General features: G+C 54.5%; 6 protein-coding genes across 7 annotated transcripts; 4 read left to right on the top strand and 2 right to left on the bottom strand.

Annotated features, from left to right (window-relative positions):
- The first annotated feature begins 624 nt into the window (after positions 1-624).
- PV09_06799 (GMP synthase [glutamine-hydrolyzing]) lies at positions 625-2,734 on the top strand. Its single transcript, XM_016360492.1, has 3 exons — positions 625-702; positions 766-2,052; positions 2,104-2,734. The coding sequence occupies exons 2-3, from the start codon at positions 834-836 to the stop codon at positions 2,529-2,531; spliced, it is 1,647 nt and encodes a 548-aa protein (XP_016211831.1). The 5' UTR covers positions 625-702; positions 766-833; the 3' UTR covers positions 2,532-2,734.
- Positions 2,735-3,190: 456 nt separating this feature from the next.
- On the top strand, positions 3,191-5,575 carry PV09_06800 (T-complex protein 1 subunit alpha). The gene is made up of 8 exons (XM_016360493.1): positions 3,191-3,370; positions 3,418-3,446; positions 3,505-3,588; positions 3,641-3,682; positions 3,734-4,315; positions 4,376-4,466; positions 4,527-4,553; positions 4,605-5,575. The coding sequence occupies exons 1-8, from the start codon at positions 3,328-3,330 to the stop codon at positions 5,441-5,443; spliced, it is 1,737 nt and encodes a 578-aa protein (XP_016211832.1). The 5' UTR covers positions 3,191-3,327; the 3' UTR covers positions 5,444-5,575.
- Positions 5,576-5,585: 10 nt separating this feature from the next.
- Positions 5,586-8,162, bottom strand: PV09_06801 (uncharacterized protein; the record flags this gene model as incomplete). Its single annotated transcript, XM_016360494.1, has 1 exon — positions 5,586-8,162. The coding sequence occupies one exon, from the start codon at positions 8,160-8,162 to the stop codon at positions 5,586-5,588; it is 2,577 nt and encodes an 858-aa protein (XP_016211833.1).
- A 284-nt stretch (positions 8,163-8,446) lies between these two features.
- On the bottom strand, positions 8,447-13,183 carry PV09_06802. 2 transcript variants are annotated; one of them, XM_016360496.1, is made up of 5 exons: positions 12,218-13,183; positions 11,517-11,705; positions 11,391-11,444; positions 9,803-11,159; positions 8,447-9,600 (listed from the first exon to the last, which is right to left on the bottom strand). In XM_016360496.1, exons 2-5 carry the CDS (start codon positions 11,682-11,684, stop codon positions 8,969-8,971), a joined length of 2,211 nt encoding a protein of 736 aa, XP_016211835.1. In that variant the 5' UTR covers positions 11,685-11,705; positions 12,218-13,183; the 3' UTR covers positions 8,447-8,968. The 2 variants fall into 2 exon arrangements, with proteins under 2 accessions (XP_016211835.1, XP_016211834.1); XM_016360495.1 differs by having other exon boundaries at positions 11,517-12,132.
- A 117-nt stretch (positions 13,184-13,300) lies between these two features.
- PV09_06803 (uncharacterized protein) lies at positions 13,301-13,600 on the top strand (the record flags this gene model as incomplete). Its single annotated transcript, XM_016360497.1, has 1 exon — positions 13,301-13,600. One exon carries the CDS (start codon positions 13,301-13,303, stop codon positions 13,598-13,600), a length of 300 nt encoding a protein of 99 aa, XP_016211836.1.
- Positions 13,601-14,021: 421 nt separating this feature from the next.
- PV09_06804 (uncharacterized protein) lies at positions 14,022-16,565 on the top strand. Its single transcript, XM_016360498.1, has 4 exons — positions 14,022-14,688; positions 14,757-14,796; positions 14,921-15,363; positions 15,482-16,565. Exons 1-4 carry the CDS (start codon positions 14,514-14,516, stop codon positions 15,949-15,951), a joined length of 1,128 nt encoding a protein of 375 aa, XP_016211837.1. The 5' UTR covers positions 14,022-14,513; the 3' UTR covers positions 15,952-16,565.
- Positions 16,566-16,810: the final 245 nt, after the last annotated feature.

The raw sequence follows: 16,810 nt of genomic DNA on the forward strand, positions 1-16,810 counted from the left end.
CTTATCTGGGCTGCTACAATCCGCAGCTCGTAGCATCGTGACAGCCGCAAATCCTCTTGCTCGGATACAACGCATTTGGATAAGTCTTCCTGGAAAAACAAAATAGCCCATATTTCCTTTATGTTAGGGTTTGTTGGGCTCCACGTCTCTGCGTAGTCGACCTCAATTTGAGCGTATTTACTAGGTCAACGTGAAAGACATACAGGACATTGTCTGCACATGACCATTTCTAAGTCCTTGTCAACTTGACTCAAAATAATTTGATCTTGCTTCCCTATTGCAATGCATTGCGAACTGACCTCTTGTATCAAACGAGAAGGGCCAAGAAGAAACGGAGAGTCTTGTCGTCGTTGGCGATTAAGCATATTGCAACGTAAACCCATCTGACGATTTTTTTCTGTGAAAAAAAGGCTGGATATCCAGATTGCGGCCGGAGAGTAGTTTTCCACGCTTGTAGTGCGGCTAGTTTCATATTTCAAGTGCTGAAGTGAAACTTGCGATATGCGATCAGCGTAAGGACCTTGGTCCCTAGTCACCATTCCAGTAGAGCTAAATACTGCACTCCGATTGGTCCACAAAATTTGATAGTCAAATCGAAGACTCATAATTAAGTTGCTGTGGATTGATACATTCCAGCACGAACCTCGTCGAAGCTGAATGTCCAGATTGTAGGTACAAAACAGTCGAAGGAATTACCAACATGTGAGTTCTATTTTGTGGCTTTGTTCTAAAACCGCTTCCCTATAGTGACAAGTTTCCTGGCAGCTTAAATTTTTCACCTCGCTATTTTGTGCTGTATTGCGTGAATAGCAAAATATTCAGCGCATTCAAACATGGCGACCAACAATGTAGATGCGAACGAAGCGGCCGTCAAAAAGGAGGCTCATGAGTTATTCGACTGTGTGCTTGTTCTAGACTTCGGCTCTCAATATTCCCACTTGATCACCCGTCGACTTCGTGAATTCAATGTTTACTCGGAGATGCTCCCGTGCACGCAAAAACTAGCGGACTTATCATGGAAGCCCAAAGGTATTATTCTGTCAGGTGGCCCTTATTCGGTATATGAAGAAAACGCGCCCCATGTCGATCCTGCCGTGTTCGATGCGGGCATACCCATCCTTGGCATATGCTACGGATTGCAAGAGATTGCCTGGCACTTCGGCAAAAACGTGTCGGCCGGAGAAAAGAGAGAATACGGTCACGCATCTCTAACGCTCAATCCAAGCCATGACGGCCCCGCGCATGTTAGATCGCTGTTCAATGGAATCGAGGGACCCATTGATGTTTGGATGTCGCACGGCGACAAGCTGTCACACCTTCCAGAAGACTTTGTCACCATAGCGACAACTGATAATGCCCCCTTTGCTGGAATTGCTCATACTAAGAAGCAATATTACGGTATCCAATTCCACCCTGAAGTAACACACACTTCCAAGGGTAAAGAGATCATTCGCAACTTTGCGCTTGATATCTGTCATTGTTCGGCAGATTGGACGATGGGAAATTTTGTCACACAGGAAATCGAAAGAATTCGAGCATTGGTCGGACCAAAAGGCCAAGTTATCGGTGCGGTGTCTGGAGGTGTCGACTCCACAGTTGCTGCAAAATTGATGCAAGAAGCAATTGGAGATCGCTTTCACGCTGTTTTGGTTGACAATGGTCTCCTCCGCCTGAACGAGGCACAAGAAGTAAAGAAAACCCTTACTGAGGCGTTGGGCATTAACCTCAGCGTCGTTGATGCTGCGGACCTTTTCCTCGCGAGACTTGAGGGCATCTCGGATGACCCCGAAAAGAAACGAAAGATCATTGGCAACACTTTCATCGATTGCTTCCTCGAAAAAGCGAAGGAGATTGAAGCGGAGGCCCACAACACACCAAATGCTGGAGAAATCGAATTCCTACTTCAGGGCACGCTATACCCTGATGTTATTGAGTCAATCTCATTCAAAGGGCCAAGTGCCACGATCAAAACGCATCATAACGTTGGAGGCTTACCAGCGAAGATGAAGCTCAAGCTGATCGAGCCTCTGCGTGAGCTTTTCAAAGATGAAGGTATCTTGAAACGTGACAGGATACGGGAATGGTGCTGACAGGACAATCTAGTGCGCGAGCTCGGAACAACTTTAGGTATTCCCGAGCATCTCGTCTGGCGTCATCCTTTCCCAGGACCAGGTCTTGGTATCCGCATCGTTGGCTCCGTTGACCGCGAAAAGCTTCGCATTGTTCGCGAAGCAGACCACATCTTTATTAGTGCTATTCGAGAAGCCGGCCTGTACCGTCAAATTAGCCAGGCGTATGCAGGGCTGTACAGCGTGAAAGCCGTCGGTGTGGCCGGCGATAAACGTGTGCATGAGTATGTGGTAGTGCTTCGCGCAGTGACGACGACAGACTTCATGACGGCGGATGGGTTCGAGTTTGATTGGAAGTTCTTGAAGGCAGTCATGAGGCGGATATGCAATGAAGTCAAAGGCGTGAGCCGCTGTGTGTATGATCCGACCAGCAAGCCGCCAGGGACGATCGAACAGGAGTAGAGATGAGATGGCACAATGGTCCACACCCTGTGTTGGGACACAAGATAGAAACTAACTGCGACCTTCTGTACTGGAGAGGAATTAGATATACAGGCCGATTTAATGAGGACACTAGACTCGGGATTCGTACTCGTTAGACAAAATATGCAGTATCTCCGTGCACGAGATTCACGAATAAGCTCATTGTCCTAATAACACTGGTGCAACGATTTCATGGCATCAGTGCTTAGATCTCTTAGTTCTCCATCGCTCCCGCGCAAAGACTATATGGTTTCTTCTCCATAACTTTCAAACCCTTGACCTGATTCGTCACTGTCAAAAATTGAAATTCCTTTCGCGTTGGACAATGCTTCCAGCAAGATCGGCCCGTGGACTTAATGTCTTCAAGCACAAGTTTCCGTCTCGATGACGCATGCAAGGCCACAAGGCCACATGAGGACCCGTTGATGAAACTCAGGACTCAAAGATGTTGTGAGCAGGAGAGATCTGGGAGAAAAGGTACAGGATAGAATTGACTTTGAAAACAGACACAAGCCTTGGTTCATACCTCCGTCTGCGAATGGACGAGGCAGGCCAGGCATGGTCCGTGTGGCGGTGCAAGGCTCTGAACGCTTGTTCGTCAGGCATCGATTCGTTTCGAAATCCCTCAGTTTTCTGTACGATACAGTAACTAATTGTGGCACTAGCTGAGACCGCTGCCAAAGCTGTGGTGCTGGCGGGCTAACTTAAGAATTTTGGCGCACGCGTTCGCGTTGGCAAAACTTCACCCCACACCGACGTTTACGAAGCAAACAGCATGGCAGCCCTATTTGACGTACCCAGACAGTCGGGGACTCTGTGTAAGTTGCCCGTAGCTTTGGTGATGCAGTGTTTTGACATGGAAAAGTCCTCGGCGGAACCAAGAAAAGCGGACAGGTACGTTGCTCCATGACCGTCGAGAGAGTTGAGTATACTGACCGCTATGTTTGTACAGGATGTTCGAGACGAGTTCGTGCTCGCTACGCAGGCCATAAGCAACTCCCTCAAATCTTCCTTTGGACCAAGTGGGCTTGACAAGGCATGTTCTATCTATGCGCCCTTCTTGACGCACTTGTTCTGACCCAGTCCAGATGATGGTGGACGATGTTGGCGATGTGACGGTTACAAACGATGTATGGGTGCTGCGCTCTCCCGAGAGTTCATTTCGTGCTAACTCCTTACAGGGCGCTACCATACTTTCCTTGCTCGATGTACAGCACGCTGCCGGGCGCATACTAGTCGACCTCGCTCAACAGCAAGATAAGGAGGTAGGTGATGGGACCACCTCCGTCGTCCTCATCGCAGCTGAGCTGCTGCGCCGTGCCAACGAATTGATGAAAAACCGCGTTCATCCCACTACCATAATCACCGGTTATCGTCTAGCACTCAGAGAAGCCGTGCGATATATGAATGAAAACGTGTCCATCACAGTGGACACACTTGGGCGAGAGCCTCTTCTCAACATCGCCAAGACTTCGATGTCATCGAAAATAATCGGCAGCGACTCGGATTTTTTTGCCAACATGGTTGTAGACGCTATGCAAGCCGTGAAGTCTGTGAACCAGAAAAAGGAGGTTAAATATCCCGTCAAGGCTGTTAATATTCTTAAGGCACATGGACAGTCCGCTCGGGAGAGCATTCTCGTCAAGGGATATGCACTCAATTGCACAGTCGCAAGTCAGGCCATGAAGACGAGGATAACTAACGCTAAGATCGCATGCTTTGACATGAATTTCCAGAAAGAGCGCTTGAAGTTGGGGGTGCAGGTAAGTGCTATTTCGCACCTATGTTTCCATGTTTAACCTCTTGGCTAACTATGGCACAAGGTGACTATTGACGACCCAGCTCAACTAGAGAAAATTCGCGAGAGAGAGGCTACTCTTGTATTGGATCGCATAGACATGATTCTCAAAGCAGGTATGTAGTATATCGGCTGTGAAGTTACTGCTTCGCAGCATGTGCTGATCCTTGTCACAGGTGCAAATGTCATTCTTACGACTAAAGGTTCGTTCTTATTCATTTAAGCCGTCTTTTTTTGGCGCTAATTCGCTACAGGAATTGACGATCTATGTTTGAAACGCCTCGTTGAAGCCAATGCTATCGGCGTGCGTCGTTGTAAGAAGGAAGATCTACGGAGGATAGCTAAAGCTACTGGTGCTACTCTTATCAGCACTTTGTCCAACTTGGATGGTGACGAAGTCTTTGAGGCATCCAGTTTGGGTCATGCCGACGAGGTCGTGCAAGAACGCATCAGCGATGATGAATGCATTCTCGTGAAGGGTACCAAAGCCTTCTCGAGTGCATCTATCATCCTACGAGGCCCAAATGATTACTCCCTAGACGAAATGGAGCGGTCCATACACGACTCGCTGTCTGCCGTAAAGAGGACATTGGAAAGCGGCAAAATCGTACCCGGAGGCGGCGCAGTGGAGACTGCTCTGCACATCTATCTCGAGGAGTGGGCAACCAGTGTGGGGTCACGCGAGCAATTGGCAATCGCTGCTTTTGCACAGTCGTTGCTTATTGTTCCAAAAACCCTCGCCATCAATGCAGCACTCGATGCGTCTGAGCTTGTCGCACAGCTGCGCTCTCGACATGCACTCTCTCAACGCACAGACGCAAACCTACATCCCCCAGAGCGAGGAGAGTCACAACCTTCGAGCACGGAGGATGAGAAAACTCTAGCACGCAAGAAGAATTACAAGAACTACGGACTGGACCTAACCAAAGGGCGTGTGGCCGACAGTATCAAGCTCGGTGTATTGGAACCTAGCATGAGCAAGGTGAAGCAACTAAAGAGCGCGGTGGAAGCGTGTGTGGCGATCATGCGTATCGACACGCTAGTGAAGCTGGATCCTGAGCAAAGAGCCGAAGATGACGGACACGGCCACTAGTTAGTGCAGACCATAATATTCAGCGTCAACAAGAAGCGAAGAACAATCAAAAAAAAAAGAATACAATAAATTGATAGAAATGCTAACATGGCTGAAGACGATCCATCATATGAAGATAGCATTTGTGTCGTCTACGTTTCCATCACTCCGGATACGTGATCCTCAAATCCGACTTGCTTTCGACGTCAATGTCTTGATTGCCTCGAAACCGGACGCGTGCAACTTCGTCCGTTCTTCGAGTCCAGTCTTGCGCGCGTGAATATGACCCGCCCAAGGCTCGGGGATACTTCACCAACGCGGTTTGGTTTGCCGGTTGTCCGAGGCATGACTTGGGGGACGGAAACCGGGACAGGAAGTGGCACAGCCCGCTGAAGGCCCGCTCGACTCGAGACCAGGTCGTCTGTCTGTATTCGAACGCGTCGGGGAATCCAGTGCAGGAAGAGCACGGCGATGGCGGCAGGGCGGTTCTCACGGGCGTCCTTTTGCACGTCTTGTCGAGCCTCTGGAGCAGTCGCACCTGCGCGTTCCAGTACGTGCAGGCAGCGTCGAGGCTGACCGTTGCGTCGTCGGGCAGACGCTGTCTTGACACACGGCGTCGCCGCGACGCCGAACCCCGTCGCGCCTGGACCAGCATCCGTTCGCGGATCGTCCACGCGTGGTGCCGGGACAGCTGCAGCCGGGACGACTCGGAGTAAGAGGGCCGGAAAGGGCGGTGGTGCGACGACGCGATAGACCTGGGCGCCGGTGCAGTCGGCGCGGCCTCGCCGCTCGTGACGGCGCCTCCCTTGATTGTTGAGGCGCCCGAACAGGCCCCGTTCACAGATGGCTGGCCAGGCTGCCTAAACGGCCGAGAGAAGTTTTGCGATTTCGTAGAGCTTGACGAGGAGCGCGAGGCCGCGACCGCGTCAAGGATCTGGCCTCTGTTTCCTACCGCCGTTTTCGCATCCATCGGCAAGGCTGGATTTGGATCTGACCGCAACGACAAGCCGGATCTGAGCGTTCTATTGTTCTCTGCGGAGCGAGAGCTGGTGTTGATGAGCACGACTTCAGTTGGCTGAGACGCGTCTACACTGTTCCTCTCGAGGTTTGGAGGATATTCAGAACCGCTCGTAGCTCCTCTGGCCCGAGTTGGTTCAACAAGTGGCCTTGCAGGACCTCCCAAGCGGTTCGACGGCTTGCTGGTTCTTTCACTTGCCCATCGAGAAGACTGAGAAGAACTACAATCGGGCGGGTTTCTGGTCTGGTGACGAGTCGTCAATTTCAGTTCGTAATGCGCCCGTAGAGCCATGTTCCGCCCGTACTTCTGCCACCAGGCCCTTGTCGACCTCAAGCGTGGGAATTGGGGGGGATTTTCAACAGCAACATGCGTCTCCACGGGTGCCACCTTCCGCGCGGTTGGCTGCTGCAGATAGCTGTTGACATGCCCGGCTTTCGAACGACCTTGACAGCTCGAACCAGTGCAAAAGCCACCCTCTTCATCGGCAAGGCCAACTTCGCGATCCAGCTCGCACTCGACCATGCCCAACTCAGGGGCCATGAGCGTCAACATACTCTCCAGGCTTGACCTGTAGTTGAGAGGCCGCGTCGCGCGAGGACCGTGATCGGCTTCCGTCTCAGAAGAGTCCGAAGAACACAAAGGCGCAAGGGCGCCGTCTCGGCTCTGTTCGGAATCGAAGCGCGCAGTCCTATACCTCGAGCTTGTGGGCTTGGATTGCACAATGCCACCAGCAAGAGGAAAGAGTCTCTGTATGCCGCCGGTGAGAGACGAGACGCGCTGGCACTCTTCTTCTTCTTTATCGTCGTCGTCGTCGACGTCGCCGGCCGCGGCGGCGTCGCTGCTGTCGTTGTCGATGTGGAAAGTAACACGCTTCTTCCGCCTCGCGAGTTTTTGCACGAGCGTTGCACCATGGTTATTTACGGTGTCGGGACTCAGATCGGAGGAATACAGCGACGGCGACACGTTCGCCAACGACGAGCAGGCATCTTGGCATCCGTCGTCGTCGCTGCAGATCTCTACCTGGGGCGGTGAGCCCCTGATTTCGCTCCTGGCACTTGACATGGCTTGTTTGCCGTCTGGGTTTGGCACTGAGAGCACGGTGGGTCGCGTCGTCGACTGGTGGACAGGCGTAGTCGCTCTTGGTCCAACTTCGACGCCTTCACAGCGTCTTGAACCGCCGCTCTCATCGTCGCCTGCGTGCTGTCCCGGAGACGGGCTGAGTGTCGTAAATCGGCCGTACAATCTATCACCCGGCCTATGACGCCGCGACCAGTCGGCCTCGGACGATGCGCTTGGTGAAGAGTTCGAATGTCTGTTCACCGTCCTTGCCTTCGCTTTCGACAGAGCCAAGCAAGGACTTCTGGCCACCCGCTTCTGGTTCCCTTCAACACTGTCTTGTCGTCCGACTGACCCAGCCATCATCGTGCTAGCCCGTCTTGAGGCGACATCATCGTCTTCGCGTTCGTTCGCATCACCAGCCTCGTAGGCACCGCGTTTCCTCAGGAGCTTTTTGCCATGATCACCACCAGCGGAACCAGTATTCTGACGTGCTTCCGATGGGTGCTCGTCCTCGACCGGCGTGTAGTAGTGCTCGTCGTTATCGTCGCTGACGAGCCCAGAGCTATGCTCGTCCTCATTGCCTTCCCTGTTTGTAATTGTCTCCCATGCACTGTCTCGACCTAACAGATCTTTGTACAGCTCGGCTTCCGATTCGCCGCCCATTTGCTCTTTTCCGGCGCAACAGCTTAGATACGTTCACGGAGACAGATTCAAGAAATACGGCGCCCTTTCGCCTTCATTTGTGATTACAAGACATAGACTGTGGTAGGGCATGCTTTTTTTTTTTTTTTTGCCATCGGGGCTCACCTTCGCCTCCGAATAAACTTTGTACTGATCGTGGGTCGTGAGAGCTCAATTGGCTCACTTAGACTCCACTGTCGAAAAGTCAGTTTGCCATGAACGCAGGTAACGATGAGGGAGAGTGTTAGGATTAGGGAAAGGGGGGATGTAATCGACAAGTTTGCGTATGCTAGTCCTTGATTTGCGTCGAATGACAGAACAATATGATTAGCTACAGCTCGGTTAATAAACACCAAAACATTTGAACCCATCAACCCTCTCTTTGAACCGTCTTAATTCATATGTACATGTGAATCGTGGCCGCCTTTTCGCTCTCTCTTCGCCGAGCGAACGTATGAGTAGTGATGTCGTATTTACCCTTTCCAAACAAATTTTCACAAAAAGGTTTTTTCCAGCTCGCGCTGCGCGCGCACAGAGATGTATTCAAGCACCTTTGCAGAAAGGAATAATTATTATCTTTTTTTTTTCGACACATCTGCATTATGAAAGAGAGGGCTGGGATAATGAGAATTGACCTCACCCAATCGTAACACAATTGCAAACCCTGACTGCTCTATCGCCTGCTTCTGAATCAACTCGCTCTCTGGCTCGCTGTGACTTCCTCTCTACAGATAGTGCGTGCTCTTGAGCGTGCTTTTTTCTTTGCCCTCTCGTCTAAATTTCGGGGTTTACTTTGCTTTGCTAGGTGGTGCACTTCCTCCACCACCCGGCTCCAAAGTGTGCTCGTGACCTTCACCTCGGTGGATAATGCCATTCGGATCTTGCGAACACACTCTGTTTGCATGCATGTTGTTGTACACCCACGGATCGCTGAGCACCTCTTCGAGCGTAGCTCTTTTCTTGGGGTCTATCTCCAACATCCTTCCGATGATGTGTCGTGTCTCCCGAGGCAGGAGCCTGAGCAGTCTCCATGGGCCCTTGATCGTCTGCGGCTGTGCTGGCGTGGATGTTTGTGTGCTTGCCGTGCTTGAGCTTGCACGTTTGTCTTCGGGCTCGGACTTGCCGGCTTCGCTCCCTTCCTTTCGGGGAGGCTCGCCTTGGTTGGGACCTGATTGCGCACGTGATGCAGGTTCGGAATATGGCCTCTGCGGGTAAAGACCGGAACGACGTTCCTCCTCGGACGGCTCTGTGATGAAAAGTTTATACGAGTTGTCAGACACGCGGGGAGCTTTCCAGGGAAAGCGACGGAGAGTCATGCAACAGAAGATGATGGCAAGCGACCAGATGTCCGTGGGCCGGGGGTCGTACTTGGGAAGCTCATACACTTCGGGAGCAAGGTAGGGATCAGAGCCAACGATGCCTATGGGTGCGTAATAAGATCAGCTTGTCGTGCACAGCCAAAGAAAACGGAAAAGGAAAGTAAACATCTGGAAGAGCGAGGTTCGTCCGTTAGGTAAGACGACATTGTTGCGAAACAGCGTCGGTGGACTGTTGAAGGAACGTTGGGGGAGAGGAGTGATGTGCAGTAAGACAGCGGGGATTCAGGGTGGACGGTTACGTACCGGTTGCAAGGACGATGTCGTTCTCGAAAGGATATCTAAACACGACAGCACTGCCGAAATCTATGATCTTCATGATTCCATGTTCGTTGACGACGACGTTATCAAGCTTCAGATCTCTGTGGGCGAGACCCATACTGTGAAGGTAGTGCACGCCGGAAATGATCTGGAGTGTACAGCAGCAGATCTCCTCCCTCGTCATCTTTCCCGTCATGACAATGGCGAACAGGTCGTACGGTGCATACTCCATGACCTCATACCACTTGCCCTTCTCCTGGATGATGTCCATCGTCTCGATGATGTTGCCGTGGTGCAGGGTGGAGCCGATACAGAACTCGGCCGTGACCTTCTTGTTGTACTCACGCTCCGATTCGTACGAGTGGCGATCTCTAAATTGTTTCACGGCGAATGTCACGCCATCGCTCGCACGCTTCATCAACCGGACGGACCCGCCAGCACCAGACCCAAGCACCTTGCCAAATTTTCCGTACTTGGCCTCAATGCCATGGTCGTCGGCAAAGGGTAGCGCAATCGAGCTGCGCGCGGACGGGGGTGTGACGGCTCCGGCCTCCGGTGCAACGACAGAGGAAGGGGGCCGGCTAGGCGAGCTCTGCCGACTCCTACTTTCGTGTTTCCTGTCCTTCTTGCCGCCAAACTTGAAGAACCGCTTCAGGTCGGACATGGATCCATGGTGGGACTTGTCTTCATGCCTCGAGAACAGTCCGGTGTGGCGCTTGTTGTCAGGTTTCAGCCCACCGGCACCATTGGAACCAGGGCCTCCATACATGCTCCTCGGTCTCGTATCGCTGCCACGAGCTCTCGGTATGCGTTCCTCGAGATTCTGAAGAGCGCGGGCGGCACCATACGGGTCCACCGGCACGACGGACGTCGGGGTTTGCGGGCGAGGTGAGTGAGCCCCGCCGGGTGTTGACGGCGTTCCCGGCCGGGGCGTGCTGGTTGGACTCGGGTCCTGCGATGTGGCAGGCGAGTCACCTCGCGGGAGGATGTGCGACGGCGGTTGCTTCGGATGCGTCGGCACGCCTGCGGAGCCTTCAAAAGATGACCTGGAGCGGGCACCTGAGGAGCGTGGTAATCGCGCCTGCGCGGCGGCGGACGGTCTCTGCTCGTTGGACGAGATGTTCGTGGTCGGAATAGAGGTGGGCGGCGCCTCATGAGGTGGAGAGATCTGCGGCGTCATCACTGAGGGCGCTGGCCCTTTGTTGTCGGCTCCGGCTGCAGCGCGTACATCTCTAGAGTCCGACGCGGCTGGCGTGAGCGGCGGTGTATGTACAGCGGAGATGGATGGGCTATGGTGGGGCGAAGCGCGCGCACTTTGGTGCTGACTGGACTCGGAAGGGACCTGCGTGGTATGAGGTCAGCCTTACTCTGGCTGGCCAAGAACATCTGAAGTTGCCCATCCACCTCGCACACAGTGCACAGCTCCAGCGGCATGTCTTCGTCGGCGTCCACGAGGGGGCGACACCGGGGGGAGCTGCGGCCTTTCCTCCTCTCTCCGTGGACAGCAGGGCGGAGGGTAAGATCTGGGGCTACGAGATTGAGAGGGAGGGGGAAGGTTAGATGCGAGACTCACTCGAGAGACGGGTAGAGAGACGGGCTCGTAATTGAAGTTCTGCAACCTTGTCTTCTGCATCGCTCGTGTCAGCACGCGCAGCGTGACATGAAGGGACCGGAGTCAGCGGTGCGCCCCCAGACATACTTGCATGTTCACTGCGAGCGACCTCAGCTCCTGTCGCGCCTCTGGTGAGAGCTCTTCACGGCCATCGTGGCCGGTGAGGGTTCGCACTTGGTCGAGCGAGTGCTCGGGCTCGATCTCCTCGACCTGTGACTCGAAGCGCACGGTCGGTTCGGAGGGTCCGGTGCTCATGCTGACGAAACGTGCAGCGTCCTACAAAGACGAGGAGTCAGTCATTGACGGCAAACAAGAACAGCCGAACCGCTGAGGAATATTCATGACCAAGGGTGAGGGTGGGATGGGGACGAAGGGAAATCCAGGCCGAGCAGACACACGAGCACGCACACGCGCAGACTTGGAAGCAGACTCGTGGTAAGGCGCCGAATGCACATCTATGCCAGACACGACTATATTTGCGATGCGTGTTCGTGTACTAGGAGTTTGGGCGCTTGCGATGAACTTTGGCGTGGGTAAGACCCAGCATGAGTGTTGACATGTACCCCACCTGCAGCACAGGGCGAGCGCGTGTATGCCTGTTCATGCGAACGTCTGCGTGCGTTTTCCATCCGATGCAAAGGCCTTCTTCTTCTTCTTCGACTCCTTCTTCTCCAGCCGAAGGAAGATCTGCCAGCGCCGTTTTCTGTGGGTATGAAGGGGTCGGCGATTTTACATATGGAAGCGTGTGCATGCGGAAATGTAGCAGTGTGCTGGATGGATGTACGTACAGGCCGGACTGTGGTCGTGAATGAAGTCGCACGAGGTTGAGAGATTGGTCGAATGGAAGGACCAGAGAAAGTGGCAGAGACAAAGAACGTGCCAAACAAGAAACCTGGTGCTTAGAGAGTGGGTTGGTGGTGTTCACGCCGGTTGTGTTCGTTGTGAATTTGGTGGACGGAGGGAATCAGTAGAGGGGCGGCGACGTAGGTGGCAGCGGAAGTGGAAGCGGCCGGAACGTCTGCTTATGGGCGGGCTGCAGAGCACGTACGCGCGCACGCTCGCTCGCTCGCTCGTCCGCTCACTCGTACGCACGTAGGCACGGCTCCGAATAGAAGGCGGGAGAGGCGGAAAGAGAGATAGAAGGGCTGGGGAAGGGGGACGGAGCAAAAGGAAAGACAAAGATAATGAGAATAGCGCGGGGCAGCGGAGGGAGAGAGGGCTCTTTGAGGCGGGAGGAGGTTGTGGAGCGGGGCCTAGATACAAAACATGCCAGCAGAACAGCGGATGCGTGTGCCAAACCCAACGTCCCGGTGCAGAGCAAGGCGGCGTAGCAGAGCAATTGACCACGGCGCGTCGTCGCCGTTGTCGGGTTTGGGGGGGAGGGGAGGATGAATGGGGCCTCGGAACAACAGAGGCCGGCCTTTCTGACGGGCAGGACGAGGGAGGCCACGGATTGGCTGGCGGCTGCGAGTGCGGGTGCGGATGCGAGAGCGGACGGAGACTGAGACTGCGAAAGCAGGTGGGCGGGCGGACGGCGAGGCCCTGGGTCGGGGCGGAGAGGAGGGAAAGGATCAAAAAGAAAGGGAGGGAAAGGAAAAGAGACAGTAGAAGAGCAGAAGATTAGGCGCTTGTGAAGGGCGGATGGGATGCCGGTATGGCCAACAGAGATTTCACACGCCGGCCGGCCTGTCTGACTGGAATTTTTTTTCGTCCGCTCCTCGTCTTCGTCTTCATCGTGCGCTTGTGTAGTTGAGTGGTTCCTCTTACGAACAGGCCGTGGCCGTGCGCCCCACTCAAGTCCAGCTTAGCAGCGCTTTCCAGCTGCCTTGGGCGTGCACAGACGGCCGTGCAGCCTGACGGGAGGGAGAACCATGTCGGCCGGAGCAGAAGATCAGGAGCGGCGGGACCACGACGCAACGACGGCGACGGCGACGGCGACGGCACCAAGCGCAGCTGTGCATCACGGCGCCGGGCCGTGTTGTGGCCATGCTGGCGTCGAAGAGCGCATGGCGCTGTCAGGGCAGTCCAGTGCTGCCACGGACCTTCCAACGCCCTCGAACGCGTACCAACCGCCTGCGGACGCTGATGCTGTGGCCGAGGCACACCAGTGTGACGCTGTTTCTACCACACACCGGGCAGGCGATGTCCTGCTCCTCGTCAGTATTCTGTAGCACGCCCCGGCACCTTTCAGCATGGCCCACTACGAGTCCTCCCCCCAGCTTTGATCTTGCGCTTGTTTGTTCACAAGCCGACAGTGAGCGCTCCACGCCAGCTGCACGACTGCACCGCGCCTCTTCCGCTGTGCTGAGGCGACAATGCCATCACAATGCTGTCGCCGTGTAGCAGCCCCCGGCTTCCGCTCTGCAGTTCTCCTGCTGTCGTACGTGTCTGCTCGCAGCCGGGCTCGTCTTGAGACCCGTGTTTCGCGCGCGCGTTAAACCAGAGAAGCAGACATAGGGGGGCCATGTGAAGATCGCTTTGCTTCCCGTATGCACAGGCACGCACCGTACAAGTACGGAACCAGTCAAAGCGTCGCTGCGGGCTCCACGCGCACACAAGCACACACACAAGCACGCGCTCGCACACATCCACATACACACACCAGATACGTCCGCACCACGCACACACTCACACAAACACACGCTCCGCGCGCTCTTTCTCCCCTCTCTCTCCGTCAGCCTCAGTCTCGCACGCTCGCGTCCTGCGTGCACACTAGGCCGACTACGCAGCGTTGCCGTCCCGTCATCCAAGAGAACAAAGAGAAGCCCAGGCCCGAAACCCCCCCCGCGTTGGACTCTGGTCGCGGCTGCTGCCGGATACCGCGCGCTTGTCGTCACCGCCTATTCTTCTATCTGATCTGACATATCGTTCGCGTGCTCTTGCCACTCGACTCCTCCTGGCTCTCCGCCAAAGCCTGCAACACACCTGAACTTCTTTTTCGTCCTCGTCGTCGTTCAGGTCCTTGTCGCTTCTGCTCCGCCGCAGCCTCTCGTCTCTCCCAACTCTCCCCGCCGCCTCCGCTCTTGACTCCTTCTTCAACCACACGTATCCGCTACGCACACGCGCCAATCCCCGTCTTTCGCCATGTTCAACTTTGTGAAGAAGGCCATGGCCGACATCGCCGGCACCGAGGAGCCCCTCTATGGCCCCGAAGCCATCCAGCCCGTCACCAAGCAGGGCGTGCAGTACACCGAGTTGAAAAAAGACGACCTGAAGTGGAAGGGTCTTGGAGGCACAAACGTCGAGACCCAGACCTTCTGTACGCCTGCCTCTGCTGATATCTACACTCTCTTTCTTCGGCTTGTGTGTTAATCTTTTGCTCACCAGACTTTACCGCCGACAGCGGTCACATTGGCATGGCTCAGATGTACGTCTCTACTCCTCTCCTTGCTATTTACTTTTCTGTCCGCTTTTCCTTCCCTCGTCGCATTCTTAAACTCCGTCCTCAGCTTGCCGGCTTCACAATCCCACTGACCCATGCCCGGCTGCAGCATCTACTCCGTCGTCATGGGCGTCAAGACGACGTGCCAGTTCAGCTCCAAGATCTTCTATCCAGACAACGCCACCCCTCCCCTGTTCTCGACCGACCCGCTCGACAACCACCGCATCTCCGATGACCGCTTCAACTTCTACGCCGACAACGTATCTTTTGAGTTGTCCGAGGACGGCTCCACGTACTCGCTCAAGTCCTCGCGCAGCACCAAAAGCATTGTCGACATCAAAATCACAAAGGTCGCACCTGGCTTCATGGCTGGCAGGAACGGCACGTCCACCTACGGAACCGACCCCAACCAGCCCTGGGGCCAGATGTTTCACGCCTTCTGGCCCAGGTGCCGCGTTGAGGGCAGCTTTATTACTCCTAGTGGGCCCATTGATTTTGCCGGCAAGGGTGCATATAGTTTTGCGCTTCAGGGCATGAAGCCGCATCACGCAGGTATGTAGTGCAGATGGCTTCACGCGTTACCTCTCTGGTTCCCTCTCCTTGGCCCCTCTCTTCCGCTTTCCTACTCTCTGTCCTCTCGCCTGGTTTTGCTTAATGACATGACGTGTAGCCAACCGGTGGAACTTTGTCAACTTCCACTCGCCAACCTACAGTGCGCTCATGATGGAGTTCACAACACCGCCCTCGTACGGCAGCACTGTCGTCAATGTCGGCGGAATCGCTGCCGATGGTTCCATCCTGTACGCCGGCGTCGACAACACGGCCGAGCATGTCGAGAAGACGGAAGATCCCGAGGCGCGATGGCCCGAGCCGACGGTGACGAGCTACTGGTGGAAGGGCACAACTGCAGATGGGAAACCCTTCGAGGCGCACCTCATGGGTCAGCTGGGCAAGAGGCAGGACAGAATAGATGTCATGGCCGAAGTGCCCGGCTTCATCAAGAAGATTGCTGAAACGGCGGCAGGCACGCGCCCGTACATCTACCAGTACACGCCAAGACTCAAGCTGAAGCTCAAGATCGGCGACGAGGAGAAGGAGGAAGAGGGTATTTTGTTCACGGAGGCAACCTTCATCTCGTAGGCTCTGCGAGGTCGTTCCAACACGATCGTTTCAGGCTGAGTCTATGACCGTGATTGCGAGCGGTGACCCCTGTCATGTCGGACAGGACCATCGCCCGTGCTCACCATTCTTCTCCAGATTCGCCATCCCAAGCACTGCATTCCGTGCCGATTTGATGGATTTGTTTCTTTACTTTTGTTTTCTTATTTTCATCTTCCCTCTTGAATTAGGGACGGCGTTTTTGCACCAAAGACAGAGGTGGACTGGAACAGCCGGGTAATGGGCAATTGAGACCACGTTTTGCATATGTTGCCTTGGGCAAGACTTTTGGGAGAAAAGGGAGGGGGGGATCTCCGGATGCATTGATGAAAATGCCACGATAGACATCTCTACCACGACCATCGTTCAGCTTGCTTGTTTGCTTTTTACACCATGGGATGAGGGAGGAAGGACGACGTGTACATAATCACAGCTTCGGACACTTTTGAATGATCAAGGCACCGTGAAGGGTGAACCTTTCGACAGGTGAGGTAGAAGATATGAAAGCAAGAGAATACAACGCTGCACGGTGACGTCTGATCTCCTCGTCATTCATTCGCTCGAGCAGGACGCAGGACACAGGCCACGGATCGCAGGTTCCGGCGGTCCTGTGATTCCATCTCTTTGCACTATCTTGTATGGAGCCTTTGAAGCCCCGGCGATTCAGTGTCCAGCCAGCGAGCCAGCGGCCCAGAGGAGAAACAAAGCGAGCTTGGTCTCTCTTCGAGTCTCAGACCGCGGCATGACAAGGCAGCAGTCGGAACGCACGTCGAGCGCACAAACGAGCGCACGATGACGCATCATCAGGCTGGACTCCATTTTCACGTGCGCGACGCGGACG

Source organism: Verruconis gallopava, assembly GCF_000836295.1.
Source record: "Verruconis gallopava strain CBS 43764 unplaced genomic scaffold supercont1.24, whole genome shotgun sequence".
NCBI lineage: Eukaryota > Fungi > Ascomycota > Dothideomycetes > Venturiales > Sympoventuriaceae > Verruconis > Verruconis gallopava.

Excerpts from the sequence above, each read along its gene's own strand:
- PV09_06799 (XM_016360492.1), top strand. The coding sequence starts at position 834 with ATGGCGACCAACAATGTAGATGCGAACGAAGCGGCCGTCAAAAAGGAG. Across the intron at positions 2,053-2,103 it reads TGAGCTTTTCAAAGATGAAG|TGCGCGAGCTCGGAACAACT; the intron begins GTATCTTGAAAC and ends AGGACAATCTAG.
- PV09_06800 (XM_016360493.1), top strand. The coding sequence starts at position 3,328 with ATGGCAGCCCTATTTGACGTACCCAGACAGTCGGGGACTCTGT. Across the intron at positions 3,371-3,417 it reads CAGACAGTCGGGGACTCTGT|TCCTCGGCGGAACCAAGAAA; the intron begins GTAAGTTGCCCG and ends GACATGGAAAAG. Across the intron at positions 4,467-4,526 it reads AGACATGATTCTCAAAGCAG|GTGCAAATGTCATTCTTACG; the intron begins GTATGTAGTATA and ends TCCTTGTCACAG.
- PV09_06802 (XM_016360496.1), bottom strand. The coding sequence starts at position 11,684 with ATGAGCACCGGACCCTCCGAACCGACCGTGCGCTTCGAGTCACAGGTC. Across the intron at positions 11,160-11,390 it reads TCTCTCTACCCGTCTCTCGA|GTCCCTTCCGAGTCCAGTCA; the intron begins GTGAGTCTCGCA and ends CATACCACGCAG. Across the intron at positions 9,601-9,802 it reads CGACATCGTCCTTGCAACCG|GCATCGTTGGCTCTGATCCC; the intron begins GTACGTAACCGT and ends ACGCACCCATAG.
- PV09_06804 (XM_016360498.1), top strand. The coding sequence starts at position 14,514 with ATGTTCAACTTTGTGAAGAAGGCCATGGCCGACATCGCCGGCACCGAG. Across the intron at positions 14,797-14,920 it reads CACATTGGCATGGCTCAGAT|CATCTACTCCGTCGTCATGG; the intron begins GTACGTCTCTAC and ends GCCCGGCTGCAG. Across the intron at positions 15,364-15,481 it reads CATGAAGCCGCATCACGCAG|CCAACCGGTGGAACTTTGTC; the intron begins GTATGTAGTGCA and ends CATGACGTGTAG.